Source organism: Nerophis ophidion, linkage group LG21 (assembly GCF_033978795.1).
Source record: "Nerophis ophidion isolate RoL-2023_Sa linkage group LG21, RoL_Noph_v1.0, whole genome shotgun sequence".
In the NCBI taxonomy this organism is placed as follows: Eukaryota; Metazoa; Chordata; class Actinopteri; order Syngnathiformes; family Syngnathidae; genus Nerophis; species Nerophis ophidion.
In genome coordinates this window covers 10,095,904-10,112,500 of record NC_084631.1, presented here as the reverse complement: position 1 = coordinate 10,112,500, position 16,597 = coordinate 10,095,904, and the positions used below count along the sequence as shown (strand labels likewise).

At 41.4% G+C, this 16,597-nt stretch overlaps 2 protein-coding genes across 3 annotated transcripts in view; both read right to left on the bottom strand.

Annotated features, from left to right (window-relative positions):
• Positions 1 to 9,453, bottom strand: part of drd2l (dopamine receptor D2 like) — a 49,567-nt gene extending 40,114 nt beyond the window's left edge. Inside the window, exon 1 of the mRNA XM_061881875.1 lies at positions 9,336 to 9,453. Within this exon, the coding sequence (XP_061737859.1) occupies positions 9,336 to 9,369 (34 nt within the window). The 5' untranslated portion in view covers positions 9,370 to 9,453. The remainder of the gene's footprint in view (positions 1 to 9,335) is intronic.
• A 5,719-nt stretch (positions 9,454 to 15,172) lies between these two features.
• xrcc1 (X-ray repair complementing defective repair in Chinese hamster cells 1) overlaps positions 15,173 to 16,597 on the bottom strand; it is an 80,414-nt gene continuing 78,989 nt past the window's right edge. For both annotated transcript variants that reach the window (XM_061881872.1, XM_061881873.1), the window contains exon 17: positions 15,173 to 15,738. In XM_061881872.1, the coding sequence (XP_061737856.1) occupies positions 15,631 to 15,738 (108 nt within the window). In that variant the 3' untranslated portion in view covers positions 15,173 to 15,630. The remainder of the gene's footprint in view (positions 15,739 to 16,597) is intronic.

The following is a 16,597-nucleotide window of genomic DNA, read 5'->3' as shown; positions in this document are numbered from 1 at the left end:
GCAACACCCAGCACCTGGGCATGGACTTTCACTGCTGCTCGAACGCCATCCCCACTCAAGTCAGCTTTCTCATCGGCCACAAGTGTGGCTTTTTTTGTGGACGCCCTCAGCGCCATCAAGTTAAAGGCCTGCTGAAATGAGATTTTCTTATTCAAACGGTGATAGCGGGTCCATTCTATGTGTCATACTTGCGATGTTGCCATGTAGAGAGACGGAGCAGACGAGCCGACAGCGGGATAGGACAAACGGCGGTCCTACCCGAGATGGCGGCCATGAGGCGGGGCATGCGGCGGAGATAACGCACTCAGAGCAACACTACAGCCAGCCAAGTCAGGTGCATACACGGCACACCTGCAGTCAATATTTTCATCTTCTGCTGCAGTATAAAAGGGGAGAGGGAGGAACGATCGACAGAAGTAGTCGAGGAAAACCCGGACAACGACGACCACGAGCACGATGAGTGAGACCCAGACAAAGATGAGCCCCCGCAGCAGACGCAGCCACCGGGCACCAAAAGGTGCACCGCGACGAGCAGGAAGAGCCGGCGCACTAGAAATGGGCGCGACCGAATGGCAAGAAGATGACATGTTTGTTGAAACAATAAACCTGAGTCAAACCTGCTATGATGCGTCCTGTACCGAGTGTCACTGCAACCCACACAAGGACGGCAGGAGAGCCATCACATGCTATATTTTTGCTGAAAAGATTTAGTAGAGAACATTGGCGATAAAGTTTGCAACTTTTGGTCGCTAATAAAAAAGCCTTGCCTGTACCGGAAGTAGCAGACGATGTGGGCGTGACGTCACGGGTTGTAGGGCTCCTCCCATCCTCACATTGTTTAAAATCATAGTCACCAGCAGCAAGAGTGATTTGGACCGAGAAAGCTACGATTTCCCCATTAATTTGAGCAAGGATGAAAGATTCGTGGATGAGGAAAGTTAGAGTGAAGCACTAGAAAAAAAACAAAAAGGCAAGTGCAGTGGGAGCGATTCAGATGTTATTAGACACATTTACTAGGATAATTCTGGAAAATCCCTTATCTGCTTATTGTGTTAATAGTGTTTTAGTGAGATTATAAAGTCATACCTGAAAGTCGGAGGGCTGCGGTGACCGCCAGTGTCTCTGAGAGAAGCCAATGGAGGAGCCAAGATGACAGCTGCTGCAGGAGGACGCTAACTCCAAACAAGTCTCTGGTAAGATCCGACTTAATATCACAATTTTCTCATCCAAAAACTTGCTGGTTCACATGTAGTAGAGAAACATGTTTGCTAAAGCTTCACAACAAACAAAAAAAAACCGGCTGTGTTTCGGCAGATGCAATCCACCGCTTTCCACCAACAGCATTCTTCTTTATAGTCTCCATTATTAATTGAACAAATTGCAAAAGATTCAGCAACACAGATGTACAGAATACTGTGTAATTATGCGATGAAAAGAGACGACTTCTAGCCGTGATTGGTGCAGGGCTAATATGTCCGCTCCAACCCGAGACATCACACGCACGCGTCATCATACGTGTCATCATCCCGCGACTTTTTCAACAAGAAACTCAGCGGGAAATTTAAAATTGTAATTTAGTAAACTAAAAAGGCCGTATTGGCATGTGTTGCCATGGTAATATTTCATCATTGATATATAAACTATCAGACTGCGTGGTCGGTAGTAGTGGGTTTCAGTATAGGCCTTTAAAGTTCCAATGATCGTCACACACACACACACTAGGTGTGGTGAAATTTGTCCTCTGCATCTGACCCATCCCCATGATTACCCCCTGGGAGGTGAGGGGAGCAGTGAGCAACGGCGTGTGCCACGCTCGGGAATCATTATGGTGATTCAACCCCCAATTCCAACCCTTGATGCTGAGTGCCAAGCACTTGCATTTGTACAGTCTTTGGTATGACTTTGAACTCATAACCTATCGACCTCAGGGCGGACACTCTAACCACTAGGCCACTGAACTGGTCCGCAGCATTACCTATTACCATTACCTCGTTCTGTGGACTCCCGCCTCGCCAGCTGCGGTCTAATTGCCGCCGCCATCTGACTCTACCCCCGCTGGCTGCGAGGACACTCGGCCAGACGACCCACAGCCTTGTCCTCCCTGCGCCCTTTGCCAGCACACCTGCTCCCTGTCTGCAATCAAGACTATTTAGGATCAGCTGTTGTCCTGGCTGCTGTCGGAACATTCTCTTTTGCGGACGTTACTTGTTAGTAAACCTTTGCTGTCCTCCAGCATTCTGTTTCTTTACTTTATCAGGTTATTTTGTATTGCATAGCCCTCCTTACGCTTCGGTGCTTTTCCTGCTGCAATCGTCTTCTGTTTCGTCTCACTTTAAATCCTTTTTCAGTTGCACGCCGCCTCCTGCACGTTGGGATCACGACACCCACCGCTGCAATGCGACCCCAGCGTCATAGAACCATGACATCATTGCGTTTATTGGCTTCATAAAGCCTTATACAAAAAAATATATACGATAGTCCATTTACATGTCCTGACATAAACATTAAAGCCCTACTGAAACCCACTACTACCGACCACGCAGTCTGATAGTTTATATATCAATGATGAAATATTAACATTGCAACACATGCCAATACGGCTGTTTTAGTTTACTAAATTACAAGTTTAAATTTCCCGCAAAGTTTCCTGTTGAAAACGTTGTGGAATGATGACGCTTATGTTGACGCCCGCTTGTGACGTTATTTTATCCCAGCACCACTCACGGCTAAAAGTCGTCCGATTTAATCACATAATTACAGAGTATTTTGGACATCTGTGTTGCTGAATCTTTTGCAATTTGTCCAATTAATAATGGAGACTATAAAGAAGAATGCTGTTGATGGAAAGCGGTGGATTGCATCTGCCTTTAGCAACCAAAACACAGCCGGAGTTTCTTTGTTTGTTGTGAAGCTTTAATAAGGGACAGAGTGGTCAAGTGAACAGGTGTCTCTACCACATGTCAACCAGCAAGTTTTTGGATGAGAAAATTGCGATATTAAGTCAGCCCAGAGACACTGGCGGTCACCGCAGCCCTCGAACTTTCAGGTATGATTTTATAATCTCACTAAAACACTAGTAACACAATAAGCAGATAAGGGATTTTCCAGAATTATCCTAGTAAATGTGTCTAATAACATCTGAATCGCTCCCAATGCCGTAGCCTTTTTTTTTCTTTTTTCTAGTGCTTCACTCTAACTTTCCTCATCCACAAATCTATCACCCTCGCTCAAATTAATGGGGAAATCGTCGCTTTCTCGGTACAGAATCGCTCTTGCTGCTGGTGGCTATGATTATAAACAATGTTCAGATGTGAGGAGCCCTACAACCCGTGACGTCACACACACATTGTCTGCTACTTCCGGTAAAGGCAATGCTTTTTTATTAGCGACCAAAAGTTGCGAACTTTATCGTCGATGTTCTTTACTAAATCCTTTCAGCAAAAATATGGCAATATCGCGAAATGATCAAGTATGACACATAGAATGGACCTGCTATCCCTGTTTGAATAACAAAATCACATTTCAGTAGGCCTTTAACCAAGTATTAACAATATTATGCTGCTAGAATGTAAATCATGCCTCTCACCTGTATAGTAAAAGCTTGTGGACACAACCCCACGAGTTGGTCAACTTTGACATCCAACTTAACAAGTATTATGTTAATTCTTCATCTAAACGGGAAAATATAAACATCCTATCAGTCGGCATCCCAGTGAGAGCAGACATGGTACAGTAAGTGATTATTGTATTATGTTTGTGTATCTTATTTATCACTTAGCAATACTGCTAAAAGATGCTTAGCTTAGTGTTTCACTAAAGCTTGTAGATCATTCTCCTTATATTCAGGCTCACAAATATAAGTTTCTGGATCATCATTTCTTCCAAAGTTGTCTCTCATAGATAGATAGATAGATAGATAGTACTTTATTGATTCCTTCAGGAGAGTTCCTTCAGGAAAATTAAAATTCCAGCAGCAGTGTACAGAGTTGAGATCAATTTAAAGAAAAAAGTAAATAATGGGGGTTTAAATGGAAACAAAATAGAGAAATATTACAAAAAAAAAAAAAAACATTGGGAATAACAATATAACAGTAAAATAAGAATATAACAAGACAAAGTAGGCAGTAGTGACCATGTTATGATAACGTATTGCACTGTTAATGTTTTGCATCCCCTGTCATCCTAATACCCCCCGTCCCCCGTCCCAGAGAGGAGTTGTACAGTCTAATGGCGTGTGGGACAAAGGAGTTCTTGAGTCTATTAGTCCTGCACTTGGGATGAAGCAGTCTAGAACTGAACAGGCTCCTCTGGCTACTGATAACACTATGCAGAGGGTGACTGGCATCATCCAGGATGCTCACTAGTTTGTCTTTGACAGAAAAGGCATGAAGTCTGCCATGATTAGTAGTGTTGTTGTTGAAGGAAATAGCGAACGATGTGATTCGTCTGTGAAATTAATACTTATAATGATCAACATATGTTATTATGAATGTTATTACATTACACACAGTGGGGCAAACAAGTATTTAGTCAGCCACCGTTTGTGCAAGTTCTCCAACTTAAAATAATGACAGAGGTCTGTAATTTTCATCATAGGTACACTTCAACCAAAAAGTTCTATTTTGGTTTCATCTGACCACATGACATTCTCCCAATCCTCCGCTGTATCATCCATGTATCCATTTTGGTATAAACTCAACTCGTCGTGTTTGGAGGAAGAAGAATACTGAGTTGCATCCCAAGAACACCACACCTACTGTGAAGCATGGGGGTGGAAACATCATGCTTTGGGGCTGGTTTTCTGCTAAAGGGACAGGACGATTGATCCGTGTTAAGGAAAGAATGAATGGGGCCATGTATCGTGAGATTTTGAGCCAAAATCTCCTTCCATCAGTGAGAGCTTTGAATGGTTGACCAAATACTTATTTTCCACCTTAATTTACAAATAAATTATTTAAAATTCCTACAATGTGAATTTTTCACATTCTGTCTCTCACAGTTGAAGTGTACCTATGATGAAAATTACAGACCTCTGTCATCATTTTAAGTGGGAGAACTTGCACAATCGGTGGCTGACTAAATACTTTTTTGCCCCACTGTATACACTTACAGTGTGTAGATAAAACATTGATGGTTTTTGGATGTTTTTAGAGCGCTATATAGGCCGAATAGAGCGACTCTCATTGGTTCTATCGTTAGCTGACTTTTGTTAGCAATTATTTATGATTTAGAATGCATAAACAAAGAAAAACATGTGGTCTTGTTTTACATAAGCATTGTGAATGATAAGGAAACATTTTTTAAAAAGTGAGCATTATCAAGTTAAAGGCATACATTTTCTTGTTTAAAGAGTCAATAAATGTCTGGCAAAGACGAGCAAGGTGTGATGAAGTGAGACAAAAAGGGGAGGACAGCATTAAACATGTGATGTGATTCCTCGTCAGTTGATTAAAAACAAGACGACAGGGGGAGGAGACTAGGACTTGTGAGCAGAATAATTATTATTTCTAGCACATGTGAATGCGATACTTCATCATGTGGAAAAAGATAGTTTACAGCACAGTATCAACACACCTCAAAAAGGTCTGTGACTCATGCCATCTTTATCCTTGTCACATCGTGCCACTAATCAGCTGATGCTGTCAATGTAAAATGCCACAAGGTTTTTTTTGACCTTGTGTTCAAACAACACCAACAATGAGTCGTGGTTTTACACACAGAAACAAACATGAGGTGTTTATGGCAATAATCAGAAGCTGGTCAACTTGTGAGAACATATACCCTGATTTTTTAGATCATGTATACATACAGTAAGGTGCTTCTTTTGGGGAAAAAAATGCTCACAAAATTGCATTTTTCGAAGAAAAAAAAATACTTTCACAATATATTTGACTTTAATCCTGTAAAATGGCATGTTTTTTTTCTTCTAAAAATGTTTATTTTTTTCACCTCAAAATATTCAGACTTAATTCTTGTACAACGACAACTTCTTCTCACAGTATTATTAACTTTTGTCCCAAAAAAAAAAGACTTTTGTCAGACTACATTTGACTTTAAACTTGAAATCTTCTCAGATTATTCTAAAAAAAAATGTTTTTTCTCACAATATTGAATTTTTATTAAAAAAAAGAAAAAAAGACATTCACAATATATTCGATTTTATTCCTGTGAAATGGCATAATATTTTCTTGTAAAAGTGTTTATTTTTTCTCAAAATATTCTGACTTGATTACCGTACAATGAAAATGTATTCCTCAAAATACTGCTAACTTTTTGTCTAAAAATAATAATAGTAATAATTTCATAGTATATTGAACTTCAATCTGGCAAAATAACATACTTTTATTTTTGCAACATAAATTGTTTCTCAGATTATTCCAAAAGGTTCTTGTATGAAAACCTTTTCTCACGATTTAGCATTTTTCTAAAAAATATATACATATATATATTTTTTTTTTTTAAAGACTTTCACAATTTAATCGATTTTAATCATGTTAAAATGGCATTATATTTTTTTGTAAAATGTTTACATTTTTTCTCAAAATATTTCAACTGAATTAATCTGCAATGACACAATATTACAAAAAAAATAAAAAATATATAGTATATTTAATTTTAATACGGTGAAATTCCATAAATTGTTTTTGCAAAATAAATAGTTTCTAAGATTAATACTAAAAAAATGTATTTCTAGGTATTGCATTTCACAATATAATCGACTTTAATCCTGTAAAATGCCAGTAAAATGGCAGATCCTGTAAAATGACAGATTTTTTTTCTTGCAATTATTTTTATTTTTTTTTCCTTCAAATTTTCAGATTGTTGTGTCAAAATGACAGTAAAAGGAGACTAGAAAGCATGAGGAGCCTTGTTTCGGATGTGTAGTGAGAATAAATAGGTCATCAAAAATGTTTTAGAACAATTCACTGTGAGTAATATGAATAATATTTTGTGTAATGTTATTGAGAGGGGAAAAAAATGAAGACTTTTGAAATGAAAAAGGGTAAAAACGAGACTTTGAGAAGGGCATTAAAATGTATGGTTATGGTGTAAACCAGGGGTGTCCAAACTTTTTCCTCAGAGGGCCGCACACGGAAAAATTTAAGCATGCGGGGGCCATTTTGATATTTTTCATTTTCAAACCATAACAAAATGTATGGATTTTTTTTTTTATCCTTAGGGCTCCTGGGGAGCATGGAGGGTCTCAGTCACTAAAATGTTAAAACTAGGTAAAATTATTATTTTTTTTTTTTTTACTTAATGCTTACAGTAAATCTCTATAGGAACTTGAGGTTGATATAAAGTAAACAAATAAGGTTGTATGCCTTTTCTGTCAAAGACAACTTTGTTTTTTATAGTAAAACTGAAATATGCAGTATTTAGATAGATAGAGCTAGATAGATAGATAGATAGATAGATAGATAGATAGATAGATAGATAGATAATACTTTATTGATTCCTTCAGGATAGTTCCTTTATTTAGCAATTAAAGCCCTCAAAGATCAATAATGCAGGACACCATTGATTTTAATTATTTAATATTTTTGAGTAATCACAGTGAAAAGTTAAATAAAATCCTACTAAATATATGTGAGATCCGAAAGGTTCCCCACTCATAAAGTGATGCATTCGTATTGTTTTTTTTCTTCAAAAACTTTTAACACTTAAATATCAAGACCAACTTCCGATATATCCGTCGATTTTAAGTTCGGACTATTATTTTGTTTGTTTTATGCTCTTTTGTCAAAACTTTGATGTTTTTACATGGCAACCACACAACATATGCAATATTTTTTCCACATGAAACATTTAAAGTGATAATTTTTAAGTAATAATTCGTTATAACATGGATTTTTTTGCCCTTTTTTTTTGAGCAATTAAAAAAAAAGAAAATAAAGACAAAAGGGAAAAAAAACAACCCTGCCTGCATGGCAGCTTTGTGTCAACATTGCCACTTTTTCTCATTAGATTTCACCTCATTCCACTTTTTTTTTTAACTGCTTTTATTTTCGCATTACTATCAATTTTGCAATTTTTGCAGAATGTGTGGCGGGCCGGTAAACGATTAGCTGCGGGCCGCAAATGGCCCCGGGCCGCACTTTGGACACCCTGGTGTAAACAATGAATTTAATCCTACCCATTTTCACATTATAGCATTGTTAATACTAACACAACAGTGTCTTACAGAAACGGCAATGTAAGAGTTACTTTTAATAATTTTTGTGTTGGAATTCCTATTAATATTGCTGTTATTATTCATTTTTGTTTGACTACTTTGGATTTTTTGAATGAGAATCAGCACCTCCAAGTCCGAGTCCATGGTTCTCGCCCGGAAAAGGGTGGAGTGCCATCTCCGGGTTGGGGAGGAGACCCTGCCCCAAGTGGAGGAGTTCAAATACCTAGGAGTCTTGTTCACGAGTGGGGGAAGAGTGGATCGTGAGATCGACAGGCGGATCGGTGCGGCGTCTTCAGTAATGCGGGCGTTGTACCGATCCGTTGTGGTGAAGAAGGAGCTGAGCCGGAAGGCAAAGCTCTCAATTTACCGGTCGATCTACGTTCCCATCCTCACCTATGGTCATGAGCTTTGGGTCATGACCGAAAGGATAAGATCACGGGTACAAGCGGCCGAAATGAGTTTCCTCCGCCGTGTGGCGGGGCTCTCCCTTAGAGATAGGGTGAGAAGGTCTGTCATCCGGGAGGAACTCAAAGTAAAGCCGCTGCTCCTTCACATCGAGAGGAGCCAGATGAGGTGGTTCGGGCATCTGGTCAGGATGTCACCCGAACGCCTCCCTAGGGAGGTGTTTAGGGCACGTCCAACCGGTAGGAGGCCACGGGGAAGACCCAGGACACGTTGGGAAGACTATGTCTCCCGGCTGGCCTGGGAAGGCCTCGGGATCCCCCGTGAAGAGCTAGACGAAGTGGCTGGGGAGAGGGAAGTCTGGGTTTCCCTGCTTAGGCTGTTGCCCCCGCGACCCGACCTCGGATAAGCGGAAGATGATGGATGGATGGATGGATGATGGATGGATTTTTTGTGTCATGTTTGTGTGTCTTCTCAATTACTCTGTTGATTGGAATTGTATCATTATTGTGTTTGGTTTGACTGATTAAATATTAAAACAAAAACACATTTTCTATTAATAATTAGCAACACATTCTGATCATTACAAGTTAAACCCTGTATCTAAAGTTTAGTAGACAAAATCAAAACTCTGTGTTATGTGAGGTGGATATCATCTTATTTATATTTCTAAATGTGTATTATTTAATTATAATTAATTATTACAGCACACAATTAATGCATTTGCACAAGACATTTGACTTTAAAAGGCACTTACCTCCTCCGGGTGTCAGATGCTCTCCTCTTTCCATCCTGGGCGAAGCATCTTCTTTCACACGGGGAGCGCGCGGATCACAAGCCGAGCCTGGAGCCTCGACCTCGGCCACTCGCGTCTGTTCCCTTCCGTCAGGGAAGCTCCGGCTGCGCTCCCCGAGGGTCGCTGCTCGCCTGCCCGCTTGTCGGCGCTGTGAGGGGAGAGGAGGAGGGGTGGGGGAGGAGAGGCGTGGACGACCGGCAGCATACCGACACGCCACCGGCTGGGAGCCCCGGTGGGTGGGCGGGGCGCCGGTGCTGATCAAGAAGACGCGCCTCAGGTGTGCATTACTTATTGGCAGGTGTAAGCCGAGCAGTAGCAAGATAAAATAACGTCAACCTTTGATGAGTTAATACTGTACTCATGTGTAGTATTGTACTTAGAGGAAATAATGGCAACACAACTTGACATTTTGGACAGGTAAGGCTCTAAAAGTAGTTTACGAGTCAGTTTTACATTTTGCCTATCATTTATGCATTCTAAATCATAAATACGCCCTAACAAAAGTCAGCTAAAAATGGAGCCAATAAAAAACCTCCATCAAGGTTTTATATACACCCTTTAAAGGCCTACTGAAATGAGATTTTCTTATTCAAACAGGGAAAGCAGGTCCATTCTATGTGTCATACTTGATCATTTCGCTAACCTGCACTGGCTTCCTGTGCACTTAAGTTGTGACTTTAAGGTTTTACTACTTACGTATAAAATACTACACGGTCTAGCTCCATCCTATCTTGCCGATTATATTGTACCATATGTCCCGGCAAGAAATCTGCGTTCAAAGGACTCCGGCTTATTAGTGATTCCTAAAGCCCAAAAAAGTCTGCGGGCTATAGAGCGTTTTCTGTCCGGGCTCCAGTACTCTGGAATGCCCTCCCGGTAACAGTTTGAGATGCTACCTCAGTAGAAGCATTTAAGTCTCAACTTAAAACTCATTTGTATACTCTAGCCTTTAAATAGACCTCCTTTTTAGACCAGTTGATCAGCCGCTTCTTTTCTTTTTCTCCTCTGTCCCCCCCCTCCCTTGTGGAGGGGGTCCGGTCCGATGACCATGGATGAAGTACTGGCTGTCCAGAGTCGGGACCCAGGATGGACCGCTCGCCTGTGTATCGGTTGGGGACATCTCTACGCTGCTGATCCGACTCCGCTTGGGATGGTTTCCTGTGGACGGGACTCTCGCTGCTGTCTTGGATCCGCTTTAAACTGTACTCTCGCAGCTGTGTTGGAGCCACTATGGATTGAACTTTCACAGTCTCATGTTAGACCCGCTCGACATCCATTGCTTTCGGTCCCCTGGGGGAGGGGCGGGTGGGGGGTGGGAGGCTTGCCCACATATGAGGTCCTCTCCAAGGTTCTCATAGTCTCCATTGTCACTGGCGTCCCACTGGGTGTGAGTTTTCCTTGCCCTTATGTGGGTTCTTCCGAGGATGTCGTAGTCGTAGTGGTTTGTACAGTCCTTTGAGACATTTGTGATTTAGGGCTATATAAATTAACATTGATTGATTGATATTGCCATATTTTTGCTGAAAGGATTTAGTAGAGAACATCGACGATAAAGTTCGCAATTTTTGGTCGCTAACAGAAAAGCCCTTTCGTTTGAGGATATTGATAGTGACGGATTAGAAAAAAAAAAAATCAAGTTAAAAAAAACCCAACACGATTGCATTGGGACGGATTCAGATGTTTTTAGACACATTTACTAGGATAATTCTGGGAAATCCCTTATCTTTCTATTGTGTTGCTAGTGTTTTAATGAGTTTAATAGTACCTGATAGTCAAGTGTGTCCACGGGTGTCTTGAGGCCAGTGTCTGATGGAAGTCGACGGCAGCTGTACGGACGGCACAAGCTCAGCTGATCTCCGGTAATTGGCAACTTTTTACCAAAATTTTCTCACCAAAAACTTCTGGTTGACATTTGGTCGGGATCCATGTTCGCTTGACCGCTCTGATCCATAGGAAAGCTTCACCTCCGGGAATTTTAAACAAGGAATCACCGTGTGTTTGTGTGGCTAAAAGCTAAAGCTTCCCACCTCCATCTTGCTACTTTGACTTCTCCATTATTAATTGAACAAATTGCAAAAGATTCAGCAACACAGATGTCCAGAATACTGTGTAATTGCGCGATGAAAATAGACGACTTTTAGCCGCAAGTGGTGCTGCGCTAATATGTCCCCTCCAACTCGAGACGTCACGCACACGCGTCATCATTCCGCTACTTTTTCAACAAGAAACTCCCGGGAAATTTAAAATTGCAATTTAGTAAACTAAAAATGCTGTATTGGCATGTGTTGCAATGTTAAGATTTCATCATTGATATATAAACTATCAGACTGCATGGTCGGTAGTAGTGGGTTTCAGTAGGCCTTTAAGTATATATGTAACGTAGAATCATTCGAAATAACATGTACTATTTACATATTTTGATCATTTTAAAGGCCTACTGAAATTAGATTTTCTTATTTAAACGGGGATAGCAGGTCCATTCAATGTGCCATACTTGATCATTTCGCGATATTGCCATATTTTTGCTGTAAGGATTTAGTAGAGAACATCGACGATAAAGTTCGCAACTTTTGGTTGCTAATAAAAAAAGCCTTGCCTTTACCGGAAGTAGCAGACGATGTGCGCGTGACGTCACGGGTTGTGGAGCTCCTCACATCCTCATATTGTTTATAATCGTAGCAACCAGCAGCAAGTGAAATTCGGACCGAGAAAGCGACGAGTTCTTCATTAATTTGAGCGAGGATGAAAGATTTGTGGATGAGGAAAGTTAGAGTGAAGCACTAAAAAAAGAAAAGGCAACATCTCCGGGCGACGGCAGTTTGAGCGATACAGATGTTATTAGAAACATTTACTAGGATGATTCTGGAAAATCCCTTATCTGCTTATTGTGTTAATAGTGTTTTAGTGAGATTATAAAGTCATACCTGAAAGTCGGATGGCTGCGGTGAACGCCAGTGTCTCTCAGAGAAGCCAATGGAGGAGCCAAGATCACAGCTGCTTTTTTGACAGCTACAGGAGGAGGTCCCATAATCCACTCAAGTCTCCGGTAAGAGCCGACTTAATATCACAATTTTATAATCTAAAAACTTGCTGGTTGGCGTAGAGAAACATGTTCGCTTGACCACTCTGGGTTAAAGCTTCACAACAAACAAAGAAACACCAGCTGTGTTTCGGTGCTAAAGGCAGCTGCAATCCACCGCTTTCCACCAACAGCATTCTTCTTTATAGTCTCCATTATTAATTGAACAAATTGCAAAAGATTTAGCAACACAGATGTCCAAAATACTGTGTAATTATGCGATGAAAAGAGACGACTTTTAGCCCTAAGTGGTGCTGGCTAATATGTCCCCTCCAACCAATAACGTCACAAATACGCATCATCATTCCGCGACGTTTTCAACAGGAAACTCAGCGGGAAATTAAAAATTGTAATTTAGTAAACTAAACCGGCCGTATTGGTATTTTTTTGCAATGTTAAAATTTCATGACTATCAGACTGCAACCAGATATTAAAAAAAATAAGTGTTGCAAACAAGTCTTGTGTCTTTCTCGCCATCTTTGGGTTTAAGTTGGATCTCAAAGTTGACCAACTTGTGGGTATACGTTCACAACCCTCTACTATCCAGGTGAGAGGCATGATTTATCATCCAGAATTAACTTTCCTCAACTCACCAATTAAGTTAGCAGGCTGACAGTCAAGTACCAAGTTATATGACTATACCGCATATGAACGCAAAATTAGCTAAACAAAAAGTTACATTGCTAACCGTTAACGTGCCAAGTACCAAGATATGTCTATGAAGAGTATGCATGCAAAATTAGCACAAAAAAAGTTAGCATGCTAACAGCATGTGTCAAAGTATCAAGTTATATGTCTATGAAGAGTATGCATGCAAAATTAACTTTAATTGAATTGAATTATATTTATATAGCGCTTTTCTCTAGTGACTCAAAGCACTTTACATAGTGACACCCAATATCTAAGTTACATTTAAACCAGTGTGAGTGGCACTGGGAGCAGGTGGGTAAAGTGTCTTGCCCAAGGACACAACAGCAGTGACTAGGATGGCAGAAGCGGGAATCGAACCTGCAACCCTCAGGTTGCTGGCACGGCCACTCTACCAACCGAGCTATACCGCCCCTTTAAAAAAAAAGTTAGCACGTGTCGGGTACCAAGTTATGACTGAGGCGTTTGCTTGCAACATCATTGTCAAGTGGCCAATACTACTGTAGTATTGATATCTTTTTTTTAGTTAATTTAGCCATTTTCATGGTTAAAAATGCAAAATTTAGAGCAGAATTACATACAATATGCTTTGTTACTGATAACACACAACTTTGTTCAAATACTTTAGAATATATTGATATATCTACATCTGTACATGATGTAATAAAGTGTCCTTGCAGCCTTCGATTTTAATCTTTTAAAAAATAAATTCTTACTGGGGGAATTTTTTTTTAATATCCATCCATCCATCCATTTTCTACCGCTTATTCCCTCTTTGGGGTCGCGGGGGGCGCTGGCGCCTATCTCAGCTACAATCGGGCGGAAGGCAGGGTACACCCTGGACAAGTCGCCACCTCATCACAGGGCCAACAGATAGACAGACAACATTCACACACTAGGGCCAATTTAGTGTTGCCAATCAACCTATCCCCAGGTGCATGTCTTTGGAAGTGGGAGGAAGCCGGAGTACCCGGAGGGAACCCACGCAGTCACGGGGAGAACATGCAAACTCCACACAGAAAGATCCCGAGCCTGGATTTGAACCCAGGACTGCAGGCCCTTCGTATTGTGAGGCAGACGCACTAACCCCTCTAACACCGTGAAGCCCATTTTTTTTTATTTTTTTTTTAAGAAAATTCTGAATCGAATTGCACTGCAGTAGACCATGTGACTTTTGGAATATTGCACTTTTTTCAGCAAGGGCACTGTTTATTAAATTGGGGAAATTGTATTTATCAAATTATGCAATAATACCAATGTGTGAGACATTAAAAATATGTATGTATATATATATTTGTCATATATTCATGTAATTGTGTATTGATATATGTTATTTCCTGGGGATGCAAATGACAGATGAAATGAAGTAGTGTACTGTTCAATCTGTGCTCCTATTAAATATCACAACTAAACAGTTAGTTCACCTTTGTAAAAGCAGACTTTTTTCAAACCATCCATCCATCTTCTACCGCTTGTTCCTTTTGGGGTCGCGGGGGGGTGCTGGAGCCTATCTCAGCTGCATTCGGGCGGAAGGCGGGGTACACCCTGGACAAGTCGCCACCTCATTACAGGGCCAACACAGAGACAACAATCACACTCACGTTCTCACACTAGAGCCAATTTAGTGTTGCCAATCAACCTATCCCCAGGTGCATGTTTTTGGCGGTGTGAGGAAGCCGAAGTACCCGGAGGAAACCCACGCAGTCACGGGGAAAACGTGCAAACTCAACACAGAAAGATCCCGAACCCGGGATTGAACTCAGGACTACTCAGTCAGGACCTTCGTATTGTGAGGCACATGCATTAACTCCAACAGTTCTTGTAATGATTGTGCAGGTGTACCTAATCAAGTGTCTGCCTCCGCGTCCCAACTTCAGCTTCCAGTCAGGTGGGAGTGAAACGACTTCAAAATTCCCCGCTTCAAGCTCTCGTCGGCTCTGTCCATTCCGGCTCGGATGCCACCTAATCCCCTCCGGCGAGGAGGCGCCAGGTCGGCTGAGGACGAGATGCACCTGGAGAGATCAATTAGGGACGGCGAGAGCCGCAACACAAAGAGGACTGTAAACGTCCATTGAAATTTTTTCAGTTTATTACAACAGAGAGTTTTGGTTGCCCTCAAAGTCAGCATATTTATTACACAAATAAAAAGAAAAGGTGCTTGAAGCCAGCATTAAGTGACCGTAAGCAGGCACACGGTCCTCCTCGGCTTTCACAGAGGGAGATAAACAAAGTCGTCCCCGCATAACTAGAACCTTTCACCTTACTTTGCGGCGCCCGCTTGCGTGAGCTCATCTTATCAGCGCCGCCGGCAGCCACATCACAGCCAGGACTCATTTCCAGACTGCCTGAGGTAGCCGAAGGGCACGGCGATAAAATGAGTTGATAAAAAGTCCTACCAAGGAAAAATCGTCTGACTTATCTAAACATTAAAAAAGGTTCATGAAAAGAGCTTTGGATGACGTCTCCTAAAAGGACAGGGAGAAAATAAACAGGAAAAAAAGACGGCGGCGGTGTCGAGGAGGGTGCTCTTCAGGGCACCACAGTGTAGGGCTGGTAGGGCAGCAGCTTCTGGCGCTCGTTGATGCGGTAAATCCAAGCGGGTTTGACAAAGTTCAGATTGCCGTTGTCCATCAGAGCCTGCAAGGAAGACAAAATGCAGGTCTTCAAACTCTGTCGTGTAGGCAGCGACTGATAATCAGGGCCGATATTTGGCATTTTGTGGTATCTGCCTTTTTTTTCTTCTTTTTTTACAACAACAGAAATGCATCAGCAGATACAATGTATGCAGATTAGGGCTGGGCCGATAAAACGATAACAATATACAGTACAGGCCAAAAGTTTGGACACCTCCTCATTCAATGTGTTTTCTTTATTTTCATGGCTATTTTCATTGTAGATTGTCACTGAAGGCATCAAAACTATGAGTGAACATGTGGAGTTATGTACGTAACAAAAAAAGGTAAAATAACTCAAAACATGTTTTATATTCTATATAAACATCAATCTTCTTCCGCTTATCTGAAGTTGGGTTGCTGGGGCAGCAGCCTAAGCAGGGAAGCCCGGAATTCCCTCTCCCCAGCTACTTCGTCCAGCTCCTCCCAGGGGATCCCAAGGCGTTCCTAGGCCAGCCAGGAGAGATAGTCTTCCCAACTTGTCCTGGGTCTTCCCCGTGGCCTCCTACCAGTCGGACATGCCCGAAACACCTCCCTAGGGAGGCGTTCGGGTGGCATCCTGACCAGATGCCCGAACCACCTCATCTGGCTCCTCTCGATGTGAAGGATTCTAGTTTCTTTAAAATAGCCACCCTTTGCTCTGATAACTGCTTTGCGCACTCTTGGAATTCTCTCGATGAGCTTCAAGCACACCTGTGAAGTGAAAACCATTTGAGGTGACTACCTCTTGAAGTTCATTGAGAGAATGCCAAGTGTGTACGAAAAAGTAAACAGAGCAAAGGGTGACCATTTTGAAGTAACTAGAATAAAAACATGTTTCAGTT